We start from the raw sequence: 25,616 nt of genomic DNA on the forward strand, positions 1-25,616 counted from the left end.
TTTGATTTACAGTTCTTTGACAAATGATTAGGTCGCAAGCACGTGAAACAATGCTTTTTTTCTCTAACCTTTGATCTTCTTTCCTCAACTGTCATGTTTGTTGTTTTGAAACACTTCTCGCTGTCATGGGCCTTTTCACAAAAGATACATAAGTCTTCTGAAGTATTGCTAAGTGTTGCCACTGTAGGTGAACTCATCTTATCTGTAATATGCTTCCTATCTACTTTTGAGAAAGATCCCTTCCTTTCAGTCTTTCCTTTCGCTTCTGTACTACCGAAACCTGACTGTGCTAACAGGATTTGCTGCTCATTTTGGACTTCAGTCTTGACAAACTCCATTAAACAATCGAGTTGAGACATCCTAGGTTCCATTTCATTCACACTCTGTTTAGAAAATTGACTCCTCTGCCATGCCCGTAACGTTTCTTCTGGCAGACTCGACTCATCCAAGGGAAATAACCATGTACCTGGATCTGTGCTGGTCAGGTTTAAGGTACTGAATGACCGTAAATGAGATTCTAATTTAATTGATAAAGTTGAAAGGGGAAGTTTATCATTTTGAGTAGCATTTGAAATTACGAGTTTCAACAGTTCTCTTACATAGACTTGCATCAGAAGGTCACCTCTACCGAATCGTTCTTTTAACTCTTCAATAACTTTTGGATAATTTTCTGCTGTTTGAGGGTAACTAAGAACAATTGCCTCTGGTTCTGTGCCAAATTTCATTGCCTGTAATAAATAATGAAAGTTGCCCCTGTTGTGCAAAGTATCATCTTCGTGTATCTTTCAGAACTGAGACCAAAACCCTAACCATTCCTTAAGATCTCCATCAAATGTCTTCAGTTCAATTTTGGGTAACTTAAAGGACTTACTGTTATGATTGCCTACCTCATTTCCGAACATCTCGTTAGGTGGTGGACTAAACTTTCCTGCGTGCAAAAGTGTATTGTTTACTTGAATTTTAATAACCTCAAATTCATCCCTATATTTCTTAGTACTTTCTCTTTCAGCTAAAATAACATTATCCTCCACATGACTGTCTAATAAATGATCCATTATTTTCACGTCAATTTCATGAAGTTCCTCCATTAAACTTTCTAAACGGTTAAAATTTGATTACAACAAGTCACAATTCTGTGAGGTAATTTCTGTTACAAGACACTCTTTAATACATTGAAACTTCTTTGTTACTCATTGCCTAATAGGCATCCTACCTTTCTTTAGCCGTTTCATGTTGCTTCCTTCTCTCCTTGGATAGGAATAATTATTCACGATTGCTCACAACATATATTCCTCTCTCGTCTTGGACAGGAATATTCACATTAATTTATATACATCTCCGATCACGTCGGGGGTCACCGGATGTTAGAAATTCTTTATCTGACTCCATATTTATATTAAAACATGCTTTATTTTCTCTCGTGAAAACTATATTGAAATTCACCTTCTGCAATATTTATATAGAAAAACAAGAACAACAACCACATTATTAGCATATTAACCCATGATAGTTACTTACTCCTAGGAACTCTCAATCAACAGTTCATAAAGATAACAAATTCAAAGAGTATAAATGAAGTATTTATAACAGTATGTATGTCTACCCTCTTAGTCCCATTTCCTAAAATGGGGTCGGGGATGAGGTGAGATTAATATATACGGCATGTTTTACAGCTGAATGCCATTCCTGACACAAACCCCAGTTGAGGAACTAATGAAGATGAAATGAATGATGGGAAATTAAACCGGATAAGGAGGTGGAATGAATCAGCTGTGGCTTGTGATTAGGAACTATCCCAGCACTTCCCTGGAAGTAGAAAATGGGAAACCACAGAAAACCACTGTCCGGACAGTTGACTTTGGGATTCAAACCCACATGTCTCCCGAATGTACAGTTTGGCCCAGTAGCTGTAATGCGTTAAGATGAGTGACCACTCCACTCGGTGATTCTATCTACACATTACAGAAACTAAATTGTAAATATCTTCCAAAACACCAGAGGAAAGGGGCATGGAAAGTCTTAGATGTGACATCTGGCATATAACTTGTCTAGAGCAGCTATCCCGTGTGAATTTCTCACTACTATCATGTATAGAAATGATCAACTCACATCAGCATGCTTGTCACTGGAAAGGAAGTGCTCGGCAACATGTACAGGGAGGATGTTGGCCAGCAGCTTGCGATTATAGGCCTGAAGATGCTCCATGTCCTCCTTCTCCTCTGGAACAAACACCTTTAGTCAATACAATGTTCCCATTTACATACAAGAAGAAACATCTGTATGAGAGTGCATTTACCAGTGGCCTGCAGCTTCCACAGGAAGTCAAGCCGGTACGTAGCTTCTGTTTGTTGACTGTGCAGCACCAGAGCCACAAGAAAACCCAGCAGGATGACAATGGTGAGGTAGCGGGTAAGAAGCAGTTCATCCACCCTCTGGTTCTTGTTACTGTGTTACCATTCATGAAACATTATAAAACAGGATCTTTATCATAAAAGTGACTGACCAGTTGTGGGAAATAGTACATAACAGATTTTTAATTTTGTTTTATCTTTTAAAAATGGTTTTTAAACATTATCTAAAGTGTTAAACTATTAAATAATTCTTTTAAAAAATGTTCCTTGGTACTACAGTTCCAAAGATATTTAATAAGTGATATCATTATGAAATTTATTTTTTTGAGAGAAATGCAAAATTTTAAATTGTCCTTTAGTTTAGAAAACTTTAGTTGTATGAGAAGTACAGTTTCTTTTTCTTTCCTGTTTTCTCCCCCCAATTATCTGGGGTCATCATTAATGTCAATCATAGTCTTCAAGGATTCAGAACCTATGCACTCCAAGCAGTGCGCATTTCCATGGCATGACCTGCTCTACCATTCTACCATATCGCTTCCCTACCTGGCATTCCAGCAATGATGAAATTAAGTGCAATCCAACATCGAGCAAAGCAACTCAATTACAGACAAGGTACTAAAGTTATGACTGCATCATTAACGATGTGTGTACCAAATAGACCTAATCCCTTTCCCAAAATCTTTGGCTGGCACCATTAAACTGTCCCCCTCTCATTATTTTCTGTTATCATATCATTCAGTTCCCAGAGCACAAAGTCTCTCTCTCCCTCTTTTTCTTTTACCCTTTGGCTAGAACAACAGCATACCAATGTGGGTTTTACAATAGCTCTGCTTGACACTGGAATGACCTCCCTCATGTAATAAAGGACTTTCACCTATGACAATTTCACTGCCAAGTGAAGGCTTTAAAGGGCTTTAAAACCCATGTAAACTGAATGTGTATACAAAGTAACTCTGTGTGTGTCTTTGAGTGAGTGAGTGAGTGAGTGAGTGAGTGATTATTGCATTTGTTTATAAGCTATATGTCGATAGGGTCATGTACAGGATTTATGTGTATATGTATTTAACAATGTAAAATTGTATATATGTCTCATATGCAGATTTTAATAGTACAATATATATTTAACCAATGGAGATGGAGTGCTCTTTCTCCATCTGCCATCCACAAATTAATTATAAATGAAATCAATCAATCAATCAATCAATCAATCAATCAATCAATCAATCAATCAATCAATCAATCAATCAATCAATCAATCAATCAATTAATCAATCAATCAATCAATCAATCAATCAATCAATCAATCAATCAATCAATCAATCAATCAATCCCCCATGTGGAGGGATATATTCACTACTGAGAGTGCCTGTGGTGGTTGGTAGAGTGATGTGTTGTATGAAAATGAATCTGTGTATTAAGACAATCACAAACACCCAGCTCCCAAGCTAGAAGAATTAACCAAACTCATCTAAAATCCTCAGACCAACTGGGAATTGAACCTGGGTCCCTATGAACTGAAGGTTGACCATTCAGCCATGGAGCCAGACATGAGCAGTGCAGTGTAATTGTGATAAATTATAATGCAGGTAGAAATGCAAACAATAAAAATATAAGTAACTGTTTTTGTTCCTTACACATTTCTCTGCTGTAGGATTACTTTATGAAGTGAATATGTCTGTAATTTTGGTCCAGTACTAGTGTGCCATCCCAGAAAGTTGACCAACACATTTTCAGGTGAGTTTTGCTAAGCCTATTATTTCTAAACTACACAACGTGTCTTAGAAGATCGACAGATGAAGAATCATTGTATCTAACACGACCTTGAGGTGCAGTGATACGTGGTAGGGGGAAGTTATGGCAAAAATTGACAGGCTGCATAGAAGCCGAAGTAGTGTAACTCGAGATGGAACGTTCATAGAAGTGTCAAAAATTTGTAATGAACCAGGCTACAATCACAACTGAGCAATAATCAGCTGTCAACAAGTTAAACTGGAGAAGTTGCATGTGAAGTTGAGTGAAGAGAATAAATTCACAATGTTAAAGCATATGCAAAGCAAATGGAATGGAATATAAGCGATACAGTGTGTCATGAAAAAGAGAACTAGATCAAACTTACCAATGCTGAGAGGTGTAGAAGGTATGGAGAACAAAAGATATTTGAGGTGATGCAGCATATCGACTATGATGCAAGCACATTTAGTTCACCTGTGCGGGAGCCAAGAATATTTATGAGTACTGGTTATATTGATGTATTCCAAAATGTAGCAAACACGGTATGATAGACTTTGATGTTCAAATTCCAGAGATTGTCGGATTTCAAGAGACAATGGAAGTTTTAGAGGATGTTCAAGATGAATCCGTTAACATCCCATCCTGAGAGATTTATTCACTCATAAAACTTGCAGCTATCTATCCAATAGAGATTATCCCTTTTTCCCCCTTTTCTTTAGGTCCCTTTGAAATTTGCAAGAAGACGCTTGTTAAAGGAAGATGACAGAGAGAGAAGTCTGCTCTTGGAAAAAACATATGAATGGAACAAAATTGAACTAGTACATGTTTCCATCTAACTAACTGTATACTGTTGACAGATAAACATAGCGTAACTGACATACCTGGTTAATAGATCACATCATAAAGCAAGCCTGTATAATTTTTTAAAGATATTACTTTCACCTCCACACTTCTACTTTCTGTTATCCAACATAACATTGAAGTATCCACAAAGACGCACACAAAATGCAGTCAGTTGGTACACTTATTTATTCACAATTATTTACAAATTAAACACACATAACCTTAATCACTGCCGTCACAACAAAACACTTCACTCCGAAAACATCAACAAACCACCATTTTTAACAACTGCCTATTGCAAGCACATTCACAATTCACATACTTCAAACACTTGCTAACACGACACATGTCTGACCAAAACAATTCCTGTTAAACAATAACTCTTACTAAGCAATAACTCATCTCTACCATCAAGACCATCTCGTTATATATGAGCCTGGCCAGGCGTTTAGCAAGATATGTTACAAAATACCTTCTAGTAAGTTCTACATAGATATAATGTACAGAATATTCTACCGTCATCTAGTGTCAAAGATACGTCATTCTGGATGTTACAGTGTCTTTCACAATATTGTAGTGGATTACACTTCATATATACAGGTAATAATAAATTATATACAGGTTCTTACATTAACTGAACTCATATAAATGTCTATATACAGTACATGTTTCATGACATAATTTCACAAACAATGCGATCGTTCAACTACGTAAATAATAATAATAATAATAATAATAATAATAATAATAATAATAATAATAATAATAAATGGATGTAAACACCTCATAGCCATACATTCAGGGGCAAAGCATCAAGGGAGACAGGGTAGACAGCGTGTACCCTTAAAATTTTGTGAACGAGAAATTGCCTAGTAAATTCAATTATTTTTATAGAACATTAATTATTTCCAAATACATGATATTATTGTATTCCTCGCTTTACTTATTTTCGACTCACTTTGGCAATGTTCAGGCTCATGTCAGTTACATGAAGCACGTCGACAAAAGTAGATGCTGTCCATTCAGTGTATTATCGCTTTGATTTTCAAAGCTTTCAGATAGAGCAACATAAATGCTATTTGTAGGTGCTAACTGTCGATATTACTTTCCTATAGTGAGATTTCTCTGCCCAGTAGACAGACTTACCAGCATCTCTTATTGCTCTCATTGACTAATATTTGGATCTCAGTTATAAAGGTGTTCTTATTGGCTGCTATCTCAGGCATGCATTAAATGTAATTAATTTGAATTGACTTTATTATAAGTAGGGCTCTAGGAGGGGTTACCTCCATAAATTCCCCTATCATTACTTTATTATAAGGCACGTCTAAAAATAAAATAATGATACATTAATATTCAAATATGAAGTATAGCAAACTTACACCTAATAAATGAATAATAGCATCAAAACCCTTCAAGTACATGCATTTTCTTGCCAGCCAATATTAGTTACGGTACGGTATTATAATGGAAACGAACAATTACACTTTCAAAGTTATAAATGTGGTATGAAATGTGAGAGCAAGGTGGCTAATAGTGTATGCGTATGCTAGTGTATTATAATAAAGTGATAAGCCTAAGTGTTAAGTTTACATTATATAGGAATAGTGAATGGTGATAAAATATAAAGTGCTATCCTTGTTTTTTGTGTGGCAGTTTGTGTTTACTCAGGATAGGCCTATAATGGCTTCTGAATTTAACAGTTCTGACTTTGATTCAGTTGTGTATTTCCTCCTTGTCATTAGAACAAAAGGTAACAATAAAAACGTTACAGAAACGGCCTGACTTAACGTTATCACAACAGGTCAGAAAATTTATTCGAAAATTTCAGAAAAGCTGGTATGATAAATATCATTGGTTGTGTGGAACTGGGAAAGGTCATGGACAAAAGTGATTGTGTTTTTATTGCTTGATGTTTGGCATGGTTCATGTTTGTGGGTTACTGTAGTCACGTCCTAGTTCGTGAACCATGGGCAACGGCTGAGTGGCCTAGTAAGTGGTCCTGAGAGTCGGGATACCAGCTGCTATGGAATGGGAGTGGGCGTCTCGGACATATTCTGAGTCGTGGCCCTCCTTGTGCTCAGGCGGCTAGGACTATACAATTCACCGGTGGTCCATAACCCGTTAGAGGAGAGATGCTCACTTGGACTATGTGCAAGTAGGGCAGCATCCTGCTTCATGAATTTACCGAGCTCAGAACACTTTAAGCAAGCCTCGGACCTATAGGAGTAATGGAGTCCCACTCCCATTTGACAGGCGAGGGACTCCTTGGAAACAACTTGGCGAACGAAATGGAATTCGAAGGGGAGCTATCAATATTAATGGGGCTTATGGAAAAAAGAAGGTAGAACTGGCTGAGTCAGCAAAGAGGATGCATCTGGATGTGCTAGGAGTAAGTGATATTCGGGTAAGGGCAGATAATGAGGAAGAGATAGGAGATTATAAAGTGTACTTGACGGGTGTTAGAAAGGGAAGGGCAGAGTCTGGGGTAGGGCTCTTTATCAGGAATACCATTGCACGCAACATAGTTTCTGTTAGGCACGTAAATGAGCGAATGATGTGGGTAGATTTGTCAGTGGGAGGAATTAGGACAAGAATTGTGTCCGTATATTCACCATGAGAGGGTGCAGATGAGGATGAAGTTGACAAGTTTTATGAAGCATTGAGTGACATCGTGGTCAGGGTCAACAGCAAGGATAGAATAGTGCTAATGGGTGATTTCAATGCGAGAGTTGGGAATGGAACTGAAGGATATGAAAGGGTGATTGGTAAATGGGGGGAAAATATGGAAGCTAATGGGAATGGGAAGCGTTTGCTGGACTTCTGTGCTAGTATGGGTTTAGCTGTTACGAATACATTCTTCAAGCATAAAGCTATTCACCCCTACACATGGGAGGATAGGGGCACCAGATCCATAATAGACTATATCTTAACAGACTTTGAATTCAGGAAATCTGTTAGGAATGTATGAGTTTTTCGCGGATTTTTCGATGATACAGACCACTATGTGATCTGTAGTGAACTAAGTATCTCTAGGCCTAGGGTAGAGAAAGTGAAATCTGTCTGCAAACGAATAAGGGTAGAAAATCTCCAGGACGAGGAAATTAGACAGAAGTACATGGATATGATTAGTGAGAAGTTTCGAACAGTAAACAGTAAGCAGGTTCAGGATATAGAAAGTGAATGGGTGGCATACAGGGATGCTGTAGTAGAAACAGCAAGGGAATGCCTAGGAACAACTGTGTGTAAAGATGGAAAAAGGCGAACATCTTGGTGGAATGATGATGAAGTGAGAGCAGCCTGTAAACGTAAAAAGAAGGCTTATCAGAAATGGCTCCAAACAAGGGCCGAGACAGACAGGGATTGGTACGTAGATGAAAGAAACAGAGCGAAACAAATAGTTGTTGAATCCAAAAAGAAGTCATGGGAAGATTTTGGTAATAACCTGGAAAGGCTAGGTCAAGCAGCAGGGAAACCTTTCTGGACAGTAATAAAGAATCTTAGGCAGGGAGGGAAAAAGGAAATGAACAATGTTTTGAGTAATTCAGGTGAACTCATAATAGATCCCAGGGAATCACTGGAGAGGTGGAGGGAATATTTTGAACATCTTCTCAATGTAAAAGGAAATCATTATGGTGGTGTTGCAAACAGCCAAGCTCATGGGGAGGAGGAAAATGATGTTGGTGAAATTATGCTTAAGGAAGTGGAAAGGATAGTAAATAAACTCCATTGTCATAAGGCAGCAGGAATAGATGAAATTAGACCTGAAATGGTGAAGTATAGTGGGAAGGCAGGGATGAAATGGCTTCATAGAGTAGTAAAATTAGCGTGGAGTGTTGGTAAGGTACCTTCAGATTGGACAAAAGCAGTAATTGCACCTATCTATAAGCAAGGGAACAGGAAGGATTGCAACAACTATCGAGGTATCTCATTGATTAGTATACCAGGCAGAGTATTCACTGGCATCTTGGAAGGGAGGGTGCGATCAGTCGTGGAGAGGAAGTTGGATGAAAACCAGTGTGGTTTCAGACCACAGAGAGGCTGTCAGGATCAGATTTTCAGTATGCGCCAGGTAATTGAAAAATGCTACGAGAGGAATAGGCAGTTGTGTTTATGTTTCGTAGATCTAGAGAAAGCATATGACAGGGTACCGAGGGAAAAGATGTTCGCCATACTGGGGGACTATGGAATTAAAGGTAGATTATTAAAATCAATCAAAGGGATTTATGTTGACAATTGGGTTTCAGTGAGAATTGATGGTAGAATGAGTTCTAGGTTCAGGGTACTTACAGGAGTTAGACAAGGCTGTAATCTTTCACCTTTGCTGTTCATAGTTTACATGGATCATCTGCTGAAAGGTATAAAATGGCAGGGAGGGATTCAGTTATGTGGAAATGTAGTAAGCAGTTTGGCCTATGCTGACGACTTGGTCTTAATGGCAGACTGTGCCGAAAGCCTGCAGTCTAATATCTTGGAACTTGAAAATGGGTGCAATGAGTATGGTATGAAAATTAGCCTCTCAAAGACTAAATTGATGTCAGTAGGTAAGAAATTCAACAGAATTGAATGTCAGATTGGTGATACAAAGCTAGAACAGGTCGATAATTTGAAGTATTTAGGTTGTGTGTTCTCCCAGGATGGTAATATAGTAAGTGAGATTGAATCAAGGTGTTGTAAAGCTAATGCAGTGAGCTCGCAGTTGCGATCAGCAGTATTCTGTAAGAAGGAAGTCAGCTCCCAGACGAAACTATCTTTACATCGGTCTGTTTTCAGACCAACTTTGCTTTACGGGAGCGAAAGCTGGGTGGACTCAGGATATCTTATTCATAAGTTAGAAGTAACAGACATGAAAGTAGCAAGAATGATTGTTGGTACAAACAGGTGGAAACAATGGCAGGAGGGTACTCGGAATGAGGAGATAATGGCTAATTTAGGAATGAACTCGATGGATGAAGCTGTATGCATAAACCGGCTTCAGTGGTGGGGTCATGTGAGGCGAATGAAGGAGGATATGTTACCTAGGAGAATAATGGACTCTGTTATGGAGGGTAAGAGAAGTAGAGGGAGACCAAGACGATGATGGTTAGACTCTGTTTCTAACGATTTAAAGATAAGAGGTATAGAACTAAATGAGGCCACAACACTAGTTGCAAATCGAGGATTGTGGCGTCATTTAGTAAATTCTCAGAGGCTTGCAGACTGAACGCTGAAAGGCATAGCAGTCTATAATGATAATGTATGTATGTATGTATGTATGTTTGGCATTGACAGGGAAGATTCGTGGCACAGAACGGGTGTAAATTCCATAAAAATTTCGAGAAAAATGCTTAAGTACACACGGCATCTGAGAATCATATAGTGTGCCTAGAAATTTCATATGTTGGGATGATGCCATATCGACCATGCCATTTCAGAGGGGCAGAGACTACAGGCCATGAAACACAATGAAATGGTTTCAAAAAATAGGGAAATTGTCAACAGATTAGTAGACGTTGTTTCTCGCTTAAGTATTAAGGAATTGTCATTCAGGGGCCATCGAGAAAGTCAATGTTCTTCTTTATGTTCAAGTAATAAAGGGAATTACTTGGCTACTCTTGATTTACTGGTTTCGGCGGAATCTTTCATGAAAGATTATTTGGAATCATAAAATGTCTTCATAGGTACTTCTAGTGACGAACAAAATGATTTGATTAAGGCTGTTACCGTTGCCGTTCAGGAACGTATTCAACAAGAGATAGAATTAGTTGAATTCATTTCTGTCCAAGCTGACGAAAATATAGATGTTCACAAAGTTGATACAAGGAGTAATTTTAATAGCACCTATTCAATACAATTTATTCCACTATTGTGTGGTTAAATACACATGGAAATTACCAGAAATTTGTGGGGTACATGTTTCGCCCACTGTTTATTGGGCATCATCAGCCTCAATCAATCTTAAAACACACATGGTCTGAGTCATAATAATTCACATAAAACATATTGAAGAATATTTACAAGTGTTAATACTGTGGATGCAAAATGTTTACAGTACAAAAATATTGAATAAAACAGAACTTATGCTAAAATCACTTTGAAAAATTGAAACGTTCATCAGACATAGATTATTTTTTAAAAACCAATGTGTGACAATTACTTTAGATACCGTATCAGATGTAACAATTGCGAAACCAGCTATGTTGGACGTACCGGTAGAAACTTCACAATCCAATATAATGAACACTTAAATGCCGTAAAACATAATCATTTCTCCACAATAGGCCAGCACATCGAAGATTATAAACACAGCTTCACGCATATTGCAAATGGCATGAAAATATTAAATATAAATCCTAAAGGCCCCTTGCTCAATATAACAGAAGAGTTTTACATATTGTTAGACCAATACACTAATCCCAATTACAATATAAATGAAATTACAGAAAAACACCAATACCATTTTCAATAAAGCCATCCCCGCTTTAAAAAATGACTATCTCAAAATAATCAACAAACAGAACATAACACGCGCCATACTACCGACGAACGACACGCCCAGCTCTGCCCCTACCTCCACAACAGCAACTCTCTCCCTACCCCTCTATCCATTCCCCTCACAGCAGCAGACACAAACCTAAAGAGAACATGATACAGTACAAGCCAAGCACTCAAATCCAATGCAACCCAACCATGACAGCAATAGTAAGTACATATTCTCTTAACACACACACATATAGGCATTCCTTCAGCTTATAACCCTACTCGTACTTTATTTTCGTCTTCCACGGATAACATACATCTGCATACAGTTATAGATGAGGAAGGAGCCACCACTTTGCATCATGAAATACGTACAGCCTAGACCACAACTTCCTCCCATACTTAAAGATAATATTCCACTCACAGCTGCACATAATTACCTCCGTCTATATACTGGATTTTGTTAACAATAGAAGCTTTTCACCACACAACAAGTGGAGACATTTAAATATACAATATGACTTCCCATGAGAGCTACAGCATTGCCTATGAACGCAAGCACTGAATTATTTATAACATTGGACTCAAACGAGATACATGCAAGACACATACATTAATTTCTATGAAATGTTTTATATTCATTATTTTAAAGGATTTTAACATGTACTGTGTATTTTAATGTGTTTAATGTATTTGTAATTTAGATTTAAGCTTAAGTTAGGTTTTACAAACAAATTCTAGTCCTAAAGAGATTGCTCTATACCTAAGTACCTCAATCGTAATATATAACCATTTCACATTCAACATGCCCAATTTGGACACTAAGACATAATGCTTTTTTATGGCATCTCCCTTTAAGAAAGGACATATTATCTAATACTTGACTCAAATTTGAAGGTATTCATGTACAGCTGATGATGATTATTTAAAAGTCGAAACTGGTCCTGTAGGTTAATTCTTACAATAATAAAAATTGTATTGATAAGGTGGAACCTTTTCTTGTCTATACTGCGCCCTTGTGGGGGTGTGATAGGCATCATTCAATTATAATTAAGTATGGAGGAATATATATTTCAGTTTCAGAAGCAAGAATATCTTACTTTACATATTGTAAGTGCAGGCCAGGTCGAGATGGTATTGTGCAACCTGCCACAGACTGTTGTCTCCACTAAGATTAAGAAATACAATGGCCAGCAGAATTAGAATTCTCAGAAATAGTGACGAAGGGCAAAAAGAAAGGCGAGAGTTGTTGACAAGTTAGTGGAAAGATTCATCGCCGCGAGCGAAATTTGCAGTGGCAACCCCGCAAGAGCCATGTGCAAAATTCCTAGAAAAGACGTCAAGGGAGCTCCAAGTTACTAGCAGGAGATGAACGCAAGGTTGGCACTTGAAGAAAAAATATGATACTTCTCTCTCCCGCGCTAGCTTGGACCAATCGTGAAATTCGCAGGCCAGGAAGCAGGCACGACAACTTCGTATTGTAAGAAGCACTAGCAACCTTAACTCCACGGATTAAATTTATAGAAGGAAGTGATTAATAAATTTGGGATAAGGTGAATTTTAGAAGCCTAACCATATAATAAAAGTTATTAAAAGTTATTAACTGAGGGAGATTGATTGGCGTAGTTCTGAGAATTAATGAATGCTATCCGTTGATTGGTTGCAGGCAAGAGACACTACAAAAGGGCACGAAATCCCAGGCTGGGATACAAGAGCTAAATTCGCAATTATATCAATTACCAGCAAACGATATTAGTTGAGAATTGGCATGGAGCCTTTGAGAACATAATTACATAATTACAGCCACTGGTAGAGCCACAAATAGTCATATGAGGATATTGGAGCTGCGCGTCGTAAGATGACCTTTCGTGAACTCGGAGGAGAGGGGAGACGAATATAAATATAGGGTCGTGGAGACGGACTTACTGACTTCTGATAATGTGTTCGAGCTGTTACCATGCCAGGGGTGCGTAACTTACTTGTGAATATTTTCCGTGCTGTTACTACGCCAGGGAGCATGTGTGTATTTACTCGTGGAATAGTGTTCGAAGTGTTTGAATGTTACATAGCACAGTGATTTGTGATGTGTAGTAGTTCATATTACAGTCTAGAACAGTCTACTAGGAAGAAGAGTTCCAATATTTACCGAACTCATTAAATTAAAACCTACGGATAGGAGTGTGAGATTCTACAAAAAGAAATTAGGAAGTACGTGGCGTGAGAACGATCACGGGTGTTCGATGTATTTCACCCAGTAAACAGTCAATCATCAACTGATACCTGGTCAGCTGCGTGAACACGCGATGGGAATTTGAGTGCGCGCCCGGGCTGTTGTAAAGGGGATCCCGAGATATCCCATGTTCCTTGTGTGCGGGAAAGGAACAAAGAATGTATATTTACATTAAGTGGGCTAGATAAAAGGCCAGAAATGTAAAGTTTCAGATCAATATTAGTGTGTGTAAAATTGTTAAAATGTTAAAATTTTAAAACTTGAAATTTAATATGTGTAAATCTGAAAAGTGAATTGGATTACCTCTTCAAGCTGGCATGAAAACAAGTAGGATGCAGTGCTAAACTGGATGGGGCCTGTGCTCCACGTCCGGTTTAGCAAACTACAGGCTGAGATGAGTACCCATTAATATACATTTGTAGATTGCTATTGTTAGTGGGAGGAAATCATATTCTTTCATTATGGTAACTTGATTGTGAAATGAACCGTTTCCGGCTCGTATAAATTCAGAGACAGACAGACAAAGGGACAAATTAATATGTACATAATTAGATCAAGCACTCATCATAATTTTGATTATTTAATAGAGTAGGGTAGATTTGTTTATTCAAGTGCTTGAATTGTTTGAAATTATATGGAGCACGTTTCACATAAAGATAAGATTAATATTCATTCTAGAAGTGCTCAACTGTGGTTTTCAGTTAGCGGAAATGTTATAGATATTAAGGCATGTTGTAAGATTTTCCAGAAGTAGAGGGTTGCCATGTGACTTTAATCATTGTGGGACGGAATGAAGTCCATTGAATTATCTGTAAATATCGATGATTATTTTGCCGCGAAGTTTCACCAGTGGACAGAAACAATAATAATCAGTAGAAGTGTCGGAGTAATCAATTAATATGGGTAATGTGTAAATGCGTGTTTAATAATAATGTGTTGTGAATAAAGGTACGGGTCTAATTTGATAGAATGATTGCAAATTAAAGTAATTAAAATGTGGAGATAACATGTAGCGTGAATATTTTAATTCGGGCAGTAAATCTGATTTTAACACTAATTGTTGATTTAACGTTTATTTTGGACTCCATAATAATCATAAATAATTTTGTAGAAACTATAGAGGCACTTTAATAAGATGGTCATGCTATGTTGGAAGCCCAGAATGATTTGAGCCAAAGGTTGAGGTCGGAAGTCGTGTGGGACAGAAATCCGGCATGAGATGAAAGTGAATTGTACTGATGTTGATGAAGAAATAGATGGATCTTAAGGCCGACATTGAGACCGATGTTATGAGTGGCAGAATAGAGTCCACGCACCGAGGGTTAATTAATTAAATGTTTTGAAGAGTCCCAGTGAATAAATGGGTTTCAAAAGGAAAAGGAAGGAATGATTTAGCACTTGCAGAGATTGGAGGTATTTGCCCAACTGCGAGGTGTTATGGGATTTGAGATTTGTCTTAGGAGGACATGGTCTTCATGAATTAACGAATACCGTTATTATGTCCCAACCGATATGAAATCGGATCTTGGTGGTTCATATTTGGGAGTTAACATATGTGACTAAGTTCTAAAGATGGAAATTAAAATATACATTTTCAAAATAATAATTATAATATTCCTAGTAAATCATGTCTTAATTGATTAAGTGCCAAACTAGACCGGAATTGTAAAAGGGGTTATGCTTTAAACCTAATAACAGTGGACTGCAACAAGTAACAAGCAAAATTAATTTATTATAAAAATAATAATAATTTGAAGAGGTAGAAGAAGAATAAAATATTTTTTATATTTCTGAACACAATAATGATGGTGGGAGTTGAAAAAAAATATTGAAATTTTCAAACTACTATAAAAATAATAATAATATTTGAAGAATCTGAAGAAGAACCTACCTTTTTTATTTCAGATGATAATAATAAGAGTGAGAAATTGAAATATTAGAGCGAGGATGATTACGGGTTATGATAATCATGATCTCCACTATTAATGATAATGTTAATAATATTATTAATAATAATAAAAATTAATTTTTTATTATTATTTCAGATGATGATGATGAATGATACTAGGGAAGTCAGCTGGCGAAATAACATAATAATGTCAAGTTGTTGTAAATAATAAGTTAAGTTAATATTTGTAATATGAAGGCAAATCCCTACATCTGGACCATTAGGTTAGAGTCACTTTGTCATTTCCTTCAGTTAATGATTAGCATATCTTGGTTAGGAACCTGGAGAGAGTTTGTAGTGTCCCGGGTTGGTCTCATCTCAATAAAAGTGGAGGCGATGACATGGGTCATGTGATCGCGCCCACTTGGCCAACAGGTAATTGGTCCATGACCATCAATGGTCATTGTGTGAACAAGGGTAAATCTGATACCTTCAGATATCAATGGTTCCACTACCCAAATGGATGGGTGGTCAAAAGTGTCAAATATTATGTAAAAAAATTTCAGGAATAATTTGCTAATACTGGCAAATTAAGGATCAACAGATTTTGGTTGTGTGTAAAAAATTATTTTGTTTTACTTAAATAAAATGCTCCTTTAGCATTTGCAAGGAAACAGTTCCAGGTTCTTGTTCTTGTAGAATAGTAAACCCATGGTGACCATTTAAATATCCGTCCCCATTCCTAGGATGGAGCCTTCATAATTTCCCTTTGATCTGATTTTTTAAATATTTTGTGTGTTTTATAATGAGCCTTAAAGTTAATGATTAGAGTGTCACGTTCAACCCTGTAGTACTGATTGGATGGTGCCCATACATTGAGTTTGAGATCTTATATCTCTATATTAAATTTTATTGTTTATTAGTTGCGATAGATTCGGACTGTAACATGCCCTGAGATAAATGCTGGTTGGGACTCAGGCTTTGAGCGGGTACAATACATAAGATATGGTACTCCCAGAGGAAGCCGCTAATGAGATGAGAGTGGTGCAGGCACGCATTGCCATCCTGCAGAATGAAGCTTTTGTTGATATTGTGTCGCTATGGCTGAACAATAGGCCTGCATGGAATTGTCTACTTATCATACTGTCCTCAACGGCGATGAGTTGCATCTGACAACCATACATAATACTGTTCCAAAACATGACGGATCCTCCTACCTGTTGGACCTGTGGATGGTATACAGGGCTTGTTTGGTGTTCCCTCATCTCTCCAAATTGTCCTTTGATTATTTGGCATCAGACACATTCAGCACACATTGGTGATGAGGACCACATGTTATTCTAATAAGGTCCAGTTGAGTCATTCCCTCTTGGTGTTGGGGATGTATGTGGAGATGCTTAACAAGGAACCCATGGGTGTAGGTTGTCCCTATGAAGACTATTTCTGATTGTCTACACAGGCACAGTCTTCCCAGTTGCCTGCAGGAAGGTATTCTGCCGCTCTGTCGTAGTATCTTCTGAGTTCCTGCGAGCCCCGAGTTGCAAGTAGCTGTTATCAGATTCTGTTGTGGTCTGCATGAGACCAGTGTGAGGACAATCTTGAATAGTTCTGGTAACATGATAGCGGCTGCATGTCCTAACGTCATTAAGTTGTTCACCAATCAGATGGCCAGTTTCTCTCATGAAGAGGTCTTTCTGATTTAAAGTCAGGATGTGTGCAAGCATGTTGCACCACTGAAAAGGACTCTACCTCTGTGTTTGTCATGTACAGTGATGGGAAGAGTACAAGAAACAAGTAATTGGGCTTGATTACAGTTACTCGAGAAATATTTTAGTCGATTACGATTACAAATTACTTTTACAAAAGGTAATCGGTAAAATTACAATAATTACAATTACTTTACAGAATGTTAGTCTGGAAAACACTGATTTCTTTTCATTTAGGGCTGGAATAATACAAAAGTTTGTGAGGAAAAGGAATATATTAATTAATTTTTGTAGTTTTTTAACATAGAGTCATTAAGCGGCTATTACCACTAGGCAAGATTTAACATGAAATGATCTTTTCCCATCATTTTTATTTTAGTTAATGACTTTTAGCATTTGAAATGATTTTCCATTTACTTTTACATATAAAGGAACTGATTCTTAAAATTTCCATTGTTAATCCTCTATGTCTTAAGGGGGAAAGTACATCTTCGCATTACTGAAAAGACACCAGTGGCATATACTGAGGGCTACCAAGGCTATCGGTGAAGCCCTAACTTCAAATGAGAACGATGGAAATCTAAAGCACATTATATTGTAGGCATCTGGCACATTGTTCTATTTACAAAACTTGAATGCAATGAGATAGAACGTTGCTTGTATTTCTGGGTGCAAGACATCGGAGAAAGATATTGCAGCCCAGGCACTGCGTCCCTCTCCCCTCGCTTCACTTTGCATGGTTTGCAGCTGAATGCCCGATAGGGGCGGGGACCGGGGGGGGGAATGGTGTGCTAGATTTTGGTCTGTCAGATCACCACTGCTAACGAAGGAGAGATAGCTAAAAGACTCAAAGTTCTCCGGAAGTTTCTGAATTGATACATGTGTTCGTCATCGTATATACTTCCTCACCTCATACTTTTGACTTCATTATACAGATAACAGTCCGACTCGTTGGCTGAATGGTCAGTGTACGGGTCGCGGGTTCGATTCCCGGCTGGGTCGGGGATTTTAACCTTAATTGGTTAATTCCAATGGCACGGGGGCTGGGTGTATGTGTTGTCTTCATCATCATTTCATCCTCATCACGACGCGCAGGTCGCCTACGGGTGTCAACTCGAAAGACCTGCACCTGGCGAGCCGAACATGTCTTCGGACACTCCCGGCACTAAAAGCCATACGCCATTTCATTTTTCATACAGATAACAGACTGCTGGTATTTCACTCCATTTAGTTTCTACATTCTTGTAGAAAGACACTGTAGGGTTTCTGTTAAAGGAGTAATACTTCCTCTGTCCCAAAATAATAGTTGCATTCCGTCAACGAGCTTTTATTGTTAACAACGGCAACATAATAGCGATTTAAGCACAGAACAGTGATGTTTGCTCTGTCGCAGAGCATATAAACTAGTTTAGTCGTCTGGGACATATGTGCATGACCTTGGTAGGCGGTCGCATGAAACGAGGTGTTCATATCAACGCAAGCTATCGGTGAATGCAGTGGTAGTGACGTGAGTCAGACGCTTCGTGTGTACAGTAAATGTCAATACGAAGTACGTACCATTTACATATTGTACTTGCAGTGATAAAGTGCCATTGAAGAAATGGGAAGAGTGAAAAATATTTATGATGATCAGAGGAGGGCCATTTATGAGCATTTATTTTGTGTAACAATGGCATCTTGCAATGAGGTGTAATAAAGGAAAGTGCTTGAAATTTGCCGTTCATAGACGGTCCATAGAGCGCATATGGAAACAAGGTGAGAACTCCATAATGAATGATAACATTGTTGCTGATGTCTCTGCTAGAATGAAAGGGAGAGTCAGTAGAAAGAAGAAGTGCATAGATCAGGATATACTTAAAAACATTCCATTGCATCAAAGAAAGACTATCAGATCTGTAGCTGTCGCTTTGGGTATGGCAAAATCAACAGTGCATCGCAGAATCCAAGAAAAAGCTGTTCGACGACATTCATCAAGACTAAAACCAACACTGAACTTCACAGGAGAACAACAGCGTTTGCAATTTGGTTTGTCAATATTCGATCCAGCAATTTCGATACGCAGAGCAAGATTTCAGGACATGTTCGATCGGATTCATGTTGATGAAAAATGGTTTTACATGACTGCAGAAAAAGGATGATTTTACGTTGCTGCTGAAGAACCCTATCCACATCGAACCTCTCAGAATAAATGCTTCATTATGAAGGTGATGTTTCTAGCAGCAGTGGCACGTCCCCGTCCTGATTCAATGAGTAACCAGTACCTTGATGGTGAACTTTGGGTATTTCCATTCATCGTCCAGGAACCAGCAAAAACCAGTAGCAAAAATAGGCCTAGGGGGACACTGATTTTGAAACCTATCCAATCTGTTACACAGGACGAATACAGAAAGATGCTCAAGAAAGTTCTTCCTACTATCCAGTTAAAATGGCCTTCATGGACAGTATAAAAACCCATCTACATACAACAGGATAATGGAAAACCGCACATTGATCCGTCTGATCCTGAGTTTAAAGCTGCCGCTTCTAATACTGGTCTAACCATACAATTGCACCGTCAGCCTCCAAATATTCCAGATATGAATGTCCTAGATCTCGGCTTATTCCATGCCATACAGTTTCTCAAATATCAAGAGGCAACATCCACAGTAGATGAACTTGTTACCTATTGAAAAAGCCTTCAACGACCTCCCTACTGAGACACTGAATAATGTTTTCCTGACCCTGCAACAAGTTATGGTTGAATGCATGAAGGTTCATGGAAAGAACTGTTACAACCTGCCTCCCATGGGGAAACAGAAACTGCAACGACAGGGGTGTATACATCTTGTTCTACAGTGTGATTCCGATATTGTCATATCAGCTCATGCTGCCTTAGGACGTGTTGAGTGATCAGGTGCAGTTGTGAGTGCTGTCAATATCATCAGCTTGGTGTGGTGTATTAGTGTTATAAGTATATTCCTTTCTGTACTGTTTATTGTCAATAAATTACTTGCGAAAGAAATGCGACTATTATTTTGGGACAGAGGAAGTATAATTTTCTTTTTATAGGTAGATCTGCTAAAATGAATGCACTCTTTCAGGTTTAGTGTTCTCTTTGGTTGTTTGGAATCAAACCTGTGATCATGGGTCAGACACCACCACTAATCTCCCGAGGAAGCTAATAAACCAGTGAACGACGGTGGTGGTAATGCTGTAAAATTCAAATTTAACTTTAATAATAATAATAATAATAATAATAATAATAATAATAATAATAATAATAATAATGATGATGCATGGCATCTGTATAGGCATGGTGGTGACCTAATTAGGGTAAAATGAATGGTGAAGACGTGATAAACACCCAACCCCCAAGCCAGGGGAATTGAGTATGAGGGGGTTGATCTGAGAATTGAACCGGACCCTTCAGACTAAAGACAAGCATTCTATCCATTTTGCCACAAAGCCAGACTTTAATTTGCTAAACCTTAGGCTACCATCTCCACTGACCAGGTGTTGATTATTGACAGTAGCAGAGACCAGGGCAGTAGCTTGTGAAACAGCACTGAGCTACTCCGTTGGCTATTGGCTGCAGCTCAAAATGCTTAGGGCTTGACAGTCATGAAACCAACAATCGGTAACCAAAGTCTAGTGGTAGCCTACGTCTTGATCCCAGCATACGCCACTGAAAGACATCCTACTGGGGCACTTGAAGGAATATCTGTGTTTAATTTTATGAACATCATTGGAATGTTTGGAAAATTCTGGAGAAGTAATAAAGTACCTCATCCAGATCTGGTGAAGCTACTGGTTCTGCTGCAGTAGAACTGGAAAAGTTATCTTTATCATAGGTTATTTTTCCTCATTTCTGCTTCCGTGCAATGTAAAAAAGGCTGTTCAACAAAGATTGAGACTGATTTTTTCCTGTAGCTTCTGTGATAGTTTCCAATCTCTAATATAAATATTTGAAAAGAGCAGGTTTTTATGTATAATGTCCATAGGCGGCAGTACTCTCATATCGGTAGGTTGGTAGTAATTCTCTATTGTGTAAATGCTATGTGCATTTTTCATACCAGACAATGGAGGTGATATGAGAGGAGCAGTACAGAGCAATCAAATTCTGTTTTCGTTTAAACCATACAGCCATTGAAACTTACGAAAAGCTGAAGCAAGCGTATGGTGAAGATGCACTACCTTGTACAACAGTATTTAGCTGGTTCAAGGAGTTCAAAGAAGGCTGACTTGACTGTGTTAAGCAAGGTGGGCCTGGTGTTTGGGCTTCTGCTGTGATTGTCCGTGAGGATCGATGGATAACATTATGTAACCTAGTGAAGTGTTGAGAATTTCATATGCCAGTGTCTTTACGATTATGAACGATCATCTCCATATGACCCATGTTTGTGCCCATTGGGTGCCACGTCTGTTGACTTCCAAACGAAAGGCTGTGTGAATGAAGACAAGCCGTGAGGTGCTGCGTCTCTTTGCTGATGGAGGGGATGTGTTTTTGAAATCGATTATCACCGGTGATGAGTCATGGCTGCATCATTATGATCCTGAAGGAAAACAAGCCAACACAATGTGAAAATCGCCAGGTTCTCCAACACCAAAAAAGGCAAAAATTGTTCCATGTGCAGGGAAAGTGATGGTGATCACATTTTTTTACTGTAATGGAATGATTTACCAGCATACAGTTCCCCCTCACACTACTGTTACAGCAGCATACTACACATTAGTATTGGCTACACTAAGAAAGCACGTTGCAAAGAAATGACCAAAGCTTTCTCGGACTGGGTGACGACTTCATCATAATGTTATTTGCTTTACGTCCCACTAACTACTTTTACGGTCTTCGGAGACACCAAGGTGCCGGAATTTAGACCCGCAGGAGTTCTTTTACGTGCCAGTAAATCTACCGACACGAGGCTGTCATATTTGAGCACCTTCAAATACCACCGGGACGTGGGACGACTTCATCATGACAATGCACGGCCTCTCATGTCGCAAATCAAATCATGCAGGTTCTGGCTCCATTCAACCTTACCTGTGTACCGCATCCACCTTATAGCCCTGATCTTTCACCCTGTGATTTTTAAAATTCCCATCAAGGCAAAGCTTCATGCAGTTTCTGGCTCCACTCAACCTTACCTGTGTACCGCATCCACCTTATAGCCCTGATCTTGCACCCTGTGATTTTTTTTATTCCCATCACTAATGGCAAAGCTTAGGGGCATTCGATTTGAGAACTCTGAAGCAGTGCGCAAGAAAAGTGAGGCGATTCTCAAGGACCTGACAAAGAATGGTCTGCAGCATGTGTTCAAGGACTGGCAGAGTTGCTACAAAAAGTGCATTGAGGTAGGGGGGACTACTTTGAAAAAGATCATGTATAACATTGAAATGGAGTAATAAACATCTGTGGAAAAAAGATCAGCCTCAGTCTTTGTTGATGAGCCCCGTATATCAATTACTAGAATGTAACGATTACAATTTCATTTCAAGAAGTAATATTTTTTTTTTTCTAGGGTCTTTACGTCGCACCAACACAGATAGGTCTTATGGCGATGATGGGATAGGAAAGGCCTAGGATTGGAAGGAAGCGGCCATGGCCTTAATTAAGGTACAGCCCCAGCATTTGCCTGGTGTGAAAATGGGAAACCACGGAAAACCATCTTCAGGGCTGCCAATAGTGGGATTCGAACTTACTATCTCCCAGATGCAAGCTCACAGCCACGCACCTCTACGCGCATGGCCAACTCGCCCGCTAAAGAAGTAAATTAGAACTAAAAATTACATTTTGTAAAAAGTAACAATTGCAAGTAAAAATTACTAAGAATGTAATTGTTACAAGTAATTCGATTACTTTGTTCAATTACTTCCCAACTCTGGTTATGTAGTGTAAAAAGTTTCCCATACCAGTGCACTCTTATGGACTGTACTGTGACTCTGTGTCATAAGTCTACATACACTTAACATGTGTCGTCACACATAATTTTCTTTTTTGGTGATATCTGAAGACATTTCTTTTCAGTTTCGACTCAGTTAATTTATAACTGTTATGTTCTTCAGTCCGTCAAATTTTTTTGCGGCATAATTCTGTTATCATATGTCTTCTTTTATTCTTAAGTTAGTTTTGACAGACTGAAGAACCTAAGTTATTTTAAAAAAAAAAGCATATAATTCTGACGTCTCTGTATAATAAACCAACTGTCCCAGTGAACATCTTCCATGAACAATCAAAGTACAGGTGATGTAAAACATATTTGAAGGCATGTATAAATCCATCTTTGTACAAAATATTTGAAACTAAAGTCAAAAGGACTGAGTATTTTAAAATACTATTGGTAACTGTGATTAAAATTTTTAAAAAATGTACAATTTAAATTCAAGAGAGAAATCATGAAATTAAAAGATTAAATTTTTTCTTAGTCTTTGAACCATTTTTATATAAAATGATTAACCTTTTCACTCCGGCGAAGTAAGAGTGGACGTGTAGCCTTGAGGTTGAGTGCCGAGGGTGGTTGGCCTGAAGCTACCTATAAAAGTGCTAATATGTTGGTAGCGAACAGCAGTTATGTGGCAAATAACGAGTGCAAAGATCATGTGAACCCTTACCTTCTAACTGGTTGCTCCTGACACCTGGTGACTCTACTGTTAACTAGAGACTTACAAGACAACTACTAGATATAATGAAGATTGAACTTCTCCAACAGTCTACCGTAGCGAAGCACAGAAAAACCAAACAACACACGACTGCTACAGCAGTCCATTGGTACCATGCACGGCTCTCTACCAACTGTTACATCAGTTCACTCGAATGAAATGGTTGATAGATAGTTTGTTTTATCTTGTAAGAGAGGCTTTGCTTACCTACTGTGTATTGTCACGAGACCAAGATAGCCAATACAAATACATGTCAATGCCAGTAGTTTGACCATGCTGATGAGGATCTGATATACTGCACACATGATCATTACCAACAGGATGCAGAATGTGAAGTACTGTGAACATAACAAAGAAGTTTATAACTTACTGCTTACTGTAATATTTAACTCATTGTTTTACAATATTGAGAGAAAGGGCAGGACTTTGTTTCTTGCTAATCCAAGGAAAAATTTCATGCAACATATTACCTGAAGAACAGCTAAAACTATATTCAAGGAACAGAAAGGACATGTAAGTGAAAAAATCATTGTACAAAGATTATAGGATAAGCAACAATGGAGGGGAAACAACAGAACAAAAGAGAAAGGTACAAAAATGAAAACATAAAAGGCCAAAGACAATCTCCACAACTTCATATACTACTGTTTTCAAGTAGACAAGCTCTCTTCTTACAATTGTTGGCCACCACTTTACACACTTGCAAAAAATACAATATTTGTTCAGGCAAGAAATTCATTAGCAATACTGTTGTACAAAATTAATTCATAAGCATGCTAATTAAATGTTTTATGCTCTGTACTTTACACCTGTTGCTTGTTAATGGATGCAGTACTTTTGCATCCATGGCAAAGGCCAATGCAAAATGTACGAGGGGGGTCAAATATAAAAGGGATTTTATTTTTTATTTAAATTCATTTATTGAAAAACACAAGGCAATTACAATTTATTTTTCTACATCATTTCCTGCTTTGGAAATGCATTTGTCCCAGCATATGGGCAGCTTTTTGATGCCATCATCATAAAATAAACAGGGTCGTGTTACCTGCCAGTTGCTCACAAAGTTTTCCACACTCTCGTCACCTTCAAATCGTTGCCCTCCTAGAGCTTCTTTAAGCGGTCTAAACAAATAGAAATCACAGGGCAATAAGTCTGGGCTGTATGAAAGATGATCAAGTGGAGTCCGGTGCATTTCCTGTACCTTGGAGACAGTTAGAGCTGCAGTATGGGTCCACGCATTGTCGTGGAGGAGGATGACCTGTCGAATCGGTTGGTCTCGTCTTTTGAGGTGATGTGTAACCCTTGCTGTGTTCAACAGCTTGCAGTAGTAAGCAGCATTGATTCTGCATCGCTCATACAAAAAATCAAGCAGCATAATGCCTCGCCGATCGAGAAAATGGTTAGCAAGAACCTTACCAGCTGACAGTCGAATCTTGGCTTTCACTGGTGCTGCCTCCCCTTTCCTCCGTCACTCCTTACTGGCTTATTTGGATTCAGGAGTGTAGTGGTGGACCCATGTTTCATTGCAGGTGATGATCTGACTCAAACATGCATCACTTTCTTCCGGAAAACCTTGCTGTAATCATCTGACAGACCTCCAAAGTCTCAACTTCAGATTTTCGGTCAAAAGGTGAGGGTTTAAATTTAAGAATTTTGAGTCCATATTGAACTGGGAATAATAGATAAGTAAAATTAAAATTCACCTTTTCAGTACTAATATTAAATCAAATAAGTTATAACATTTACTTGGAACTAGTTTTGACACTGGTGAG

The 25,616-nt window shown here is 38.3% G+C and overlaps 1 protein-coding gene across 1 annotated transcript in view; it reads right to left on the bottom strand.

Moving 5' to 3' along the window:
- LOC136875966 (adenylate cyclase type 6) overlaps positions 1–25,616 on the bottom strand; it is a 364,554-nt gene that overhangs the window by 98,111 nt on the left and 240,827 nt on the right. The window contains exons 19-21 of the mRNA XM_067149581.2: positions 24,052–24,182; positions 2,297–2,445; positions 2,110–2,219 (exon numbers count right to left, since the gene is read on the bottom strand). Of these exons, the coding sequence (XP_067005682.2) occupies positions 2,110–2,219; positions 2,297–2,445; positions 24,052–24,182 (390 nt within the window). The remainder of the gene's footprint in view (positions 1–2,109; positions 2,220–2,296; positions 2,446–24,051; positions 24,183–25,616) is intronic.

Source organism: Anabrus simplex, chromosome 6, assembly GCF_040414725.1.
Source record: "Anabrus simplex isolate iqAnaSimp1 chromosome 6, ASM4041472v1, whole genome shotgun sequence".
Taxonomy (NCBI): domain Eukaryota; kingdom Metazoa; phylum Arthropoda; class Insecta; order Orthoptera; family Tettigoniidae; genus Anabrus; species Anabrus simplex.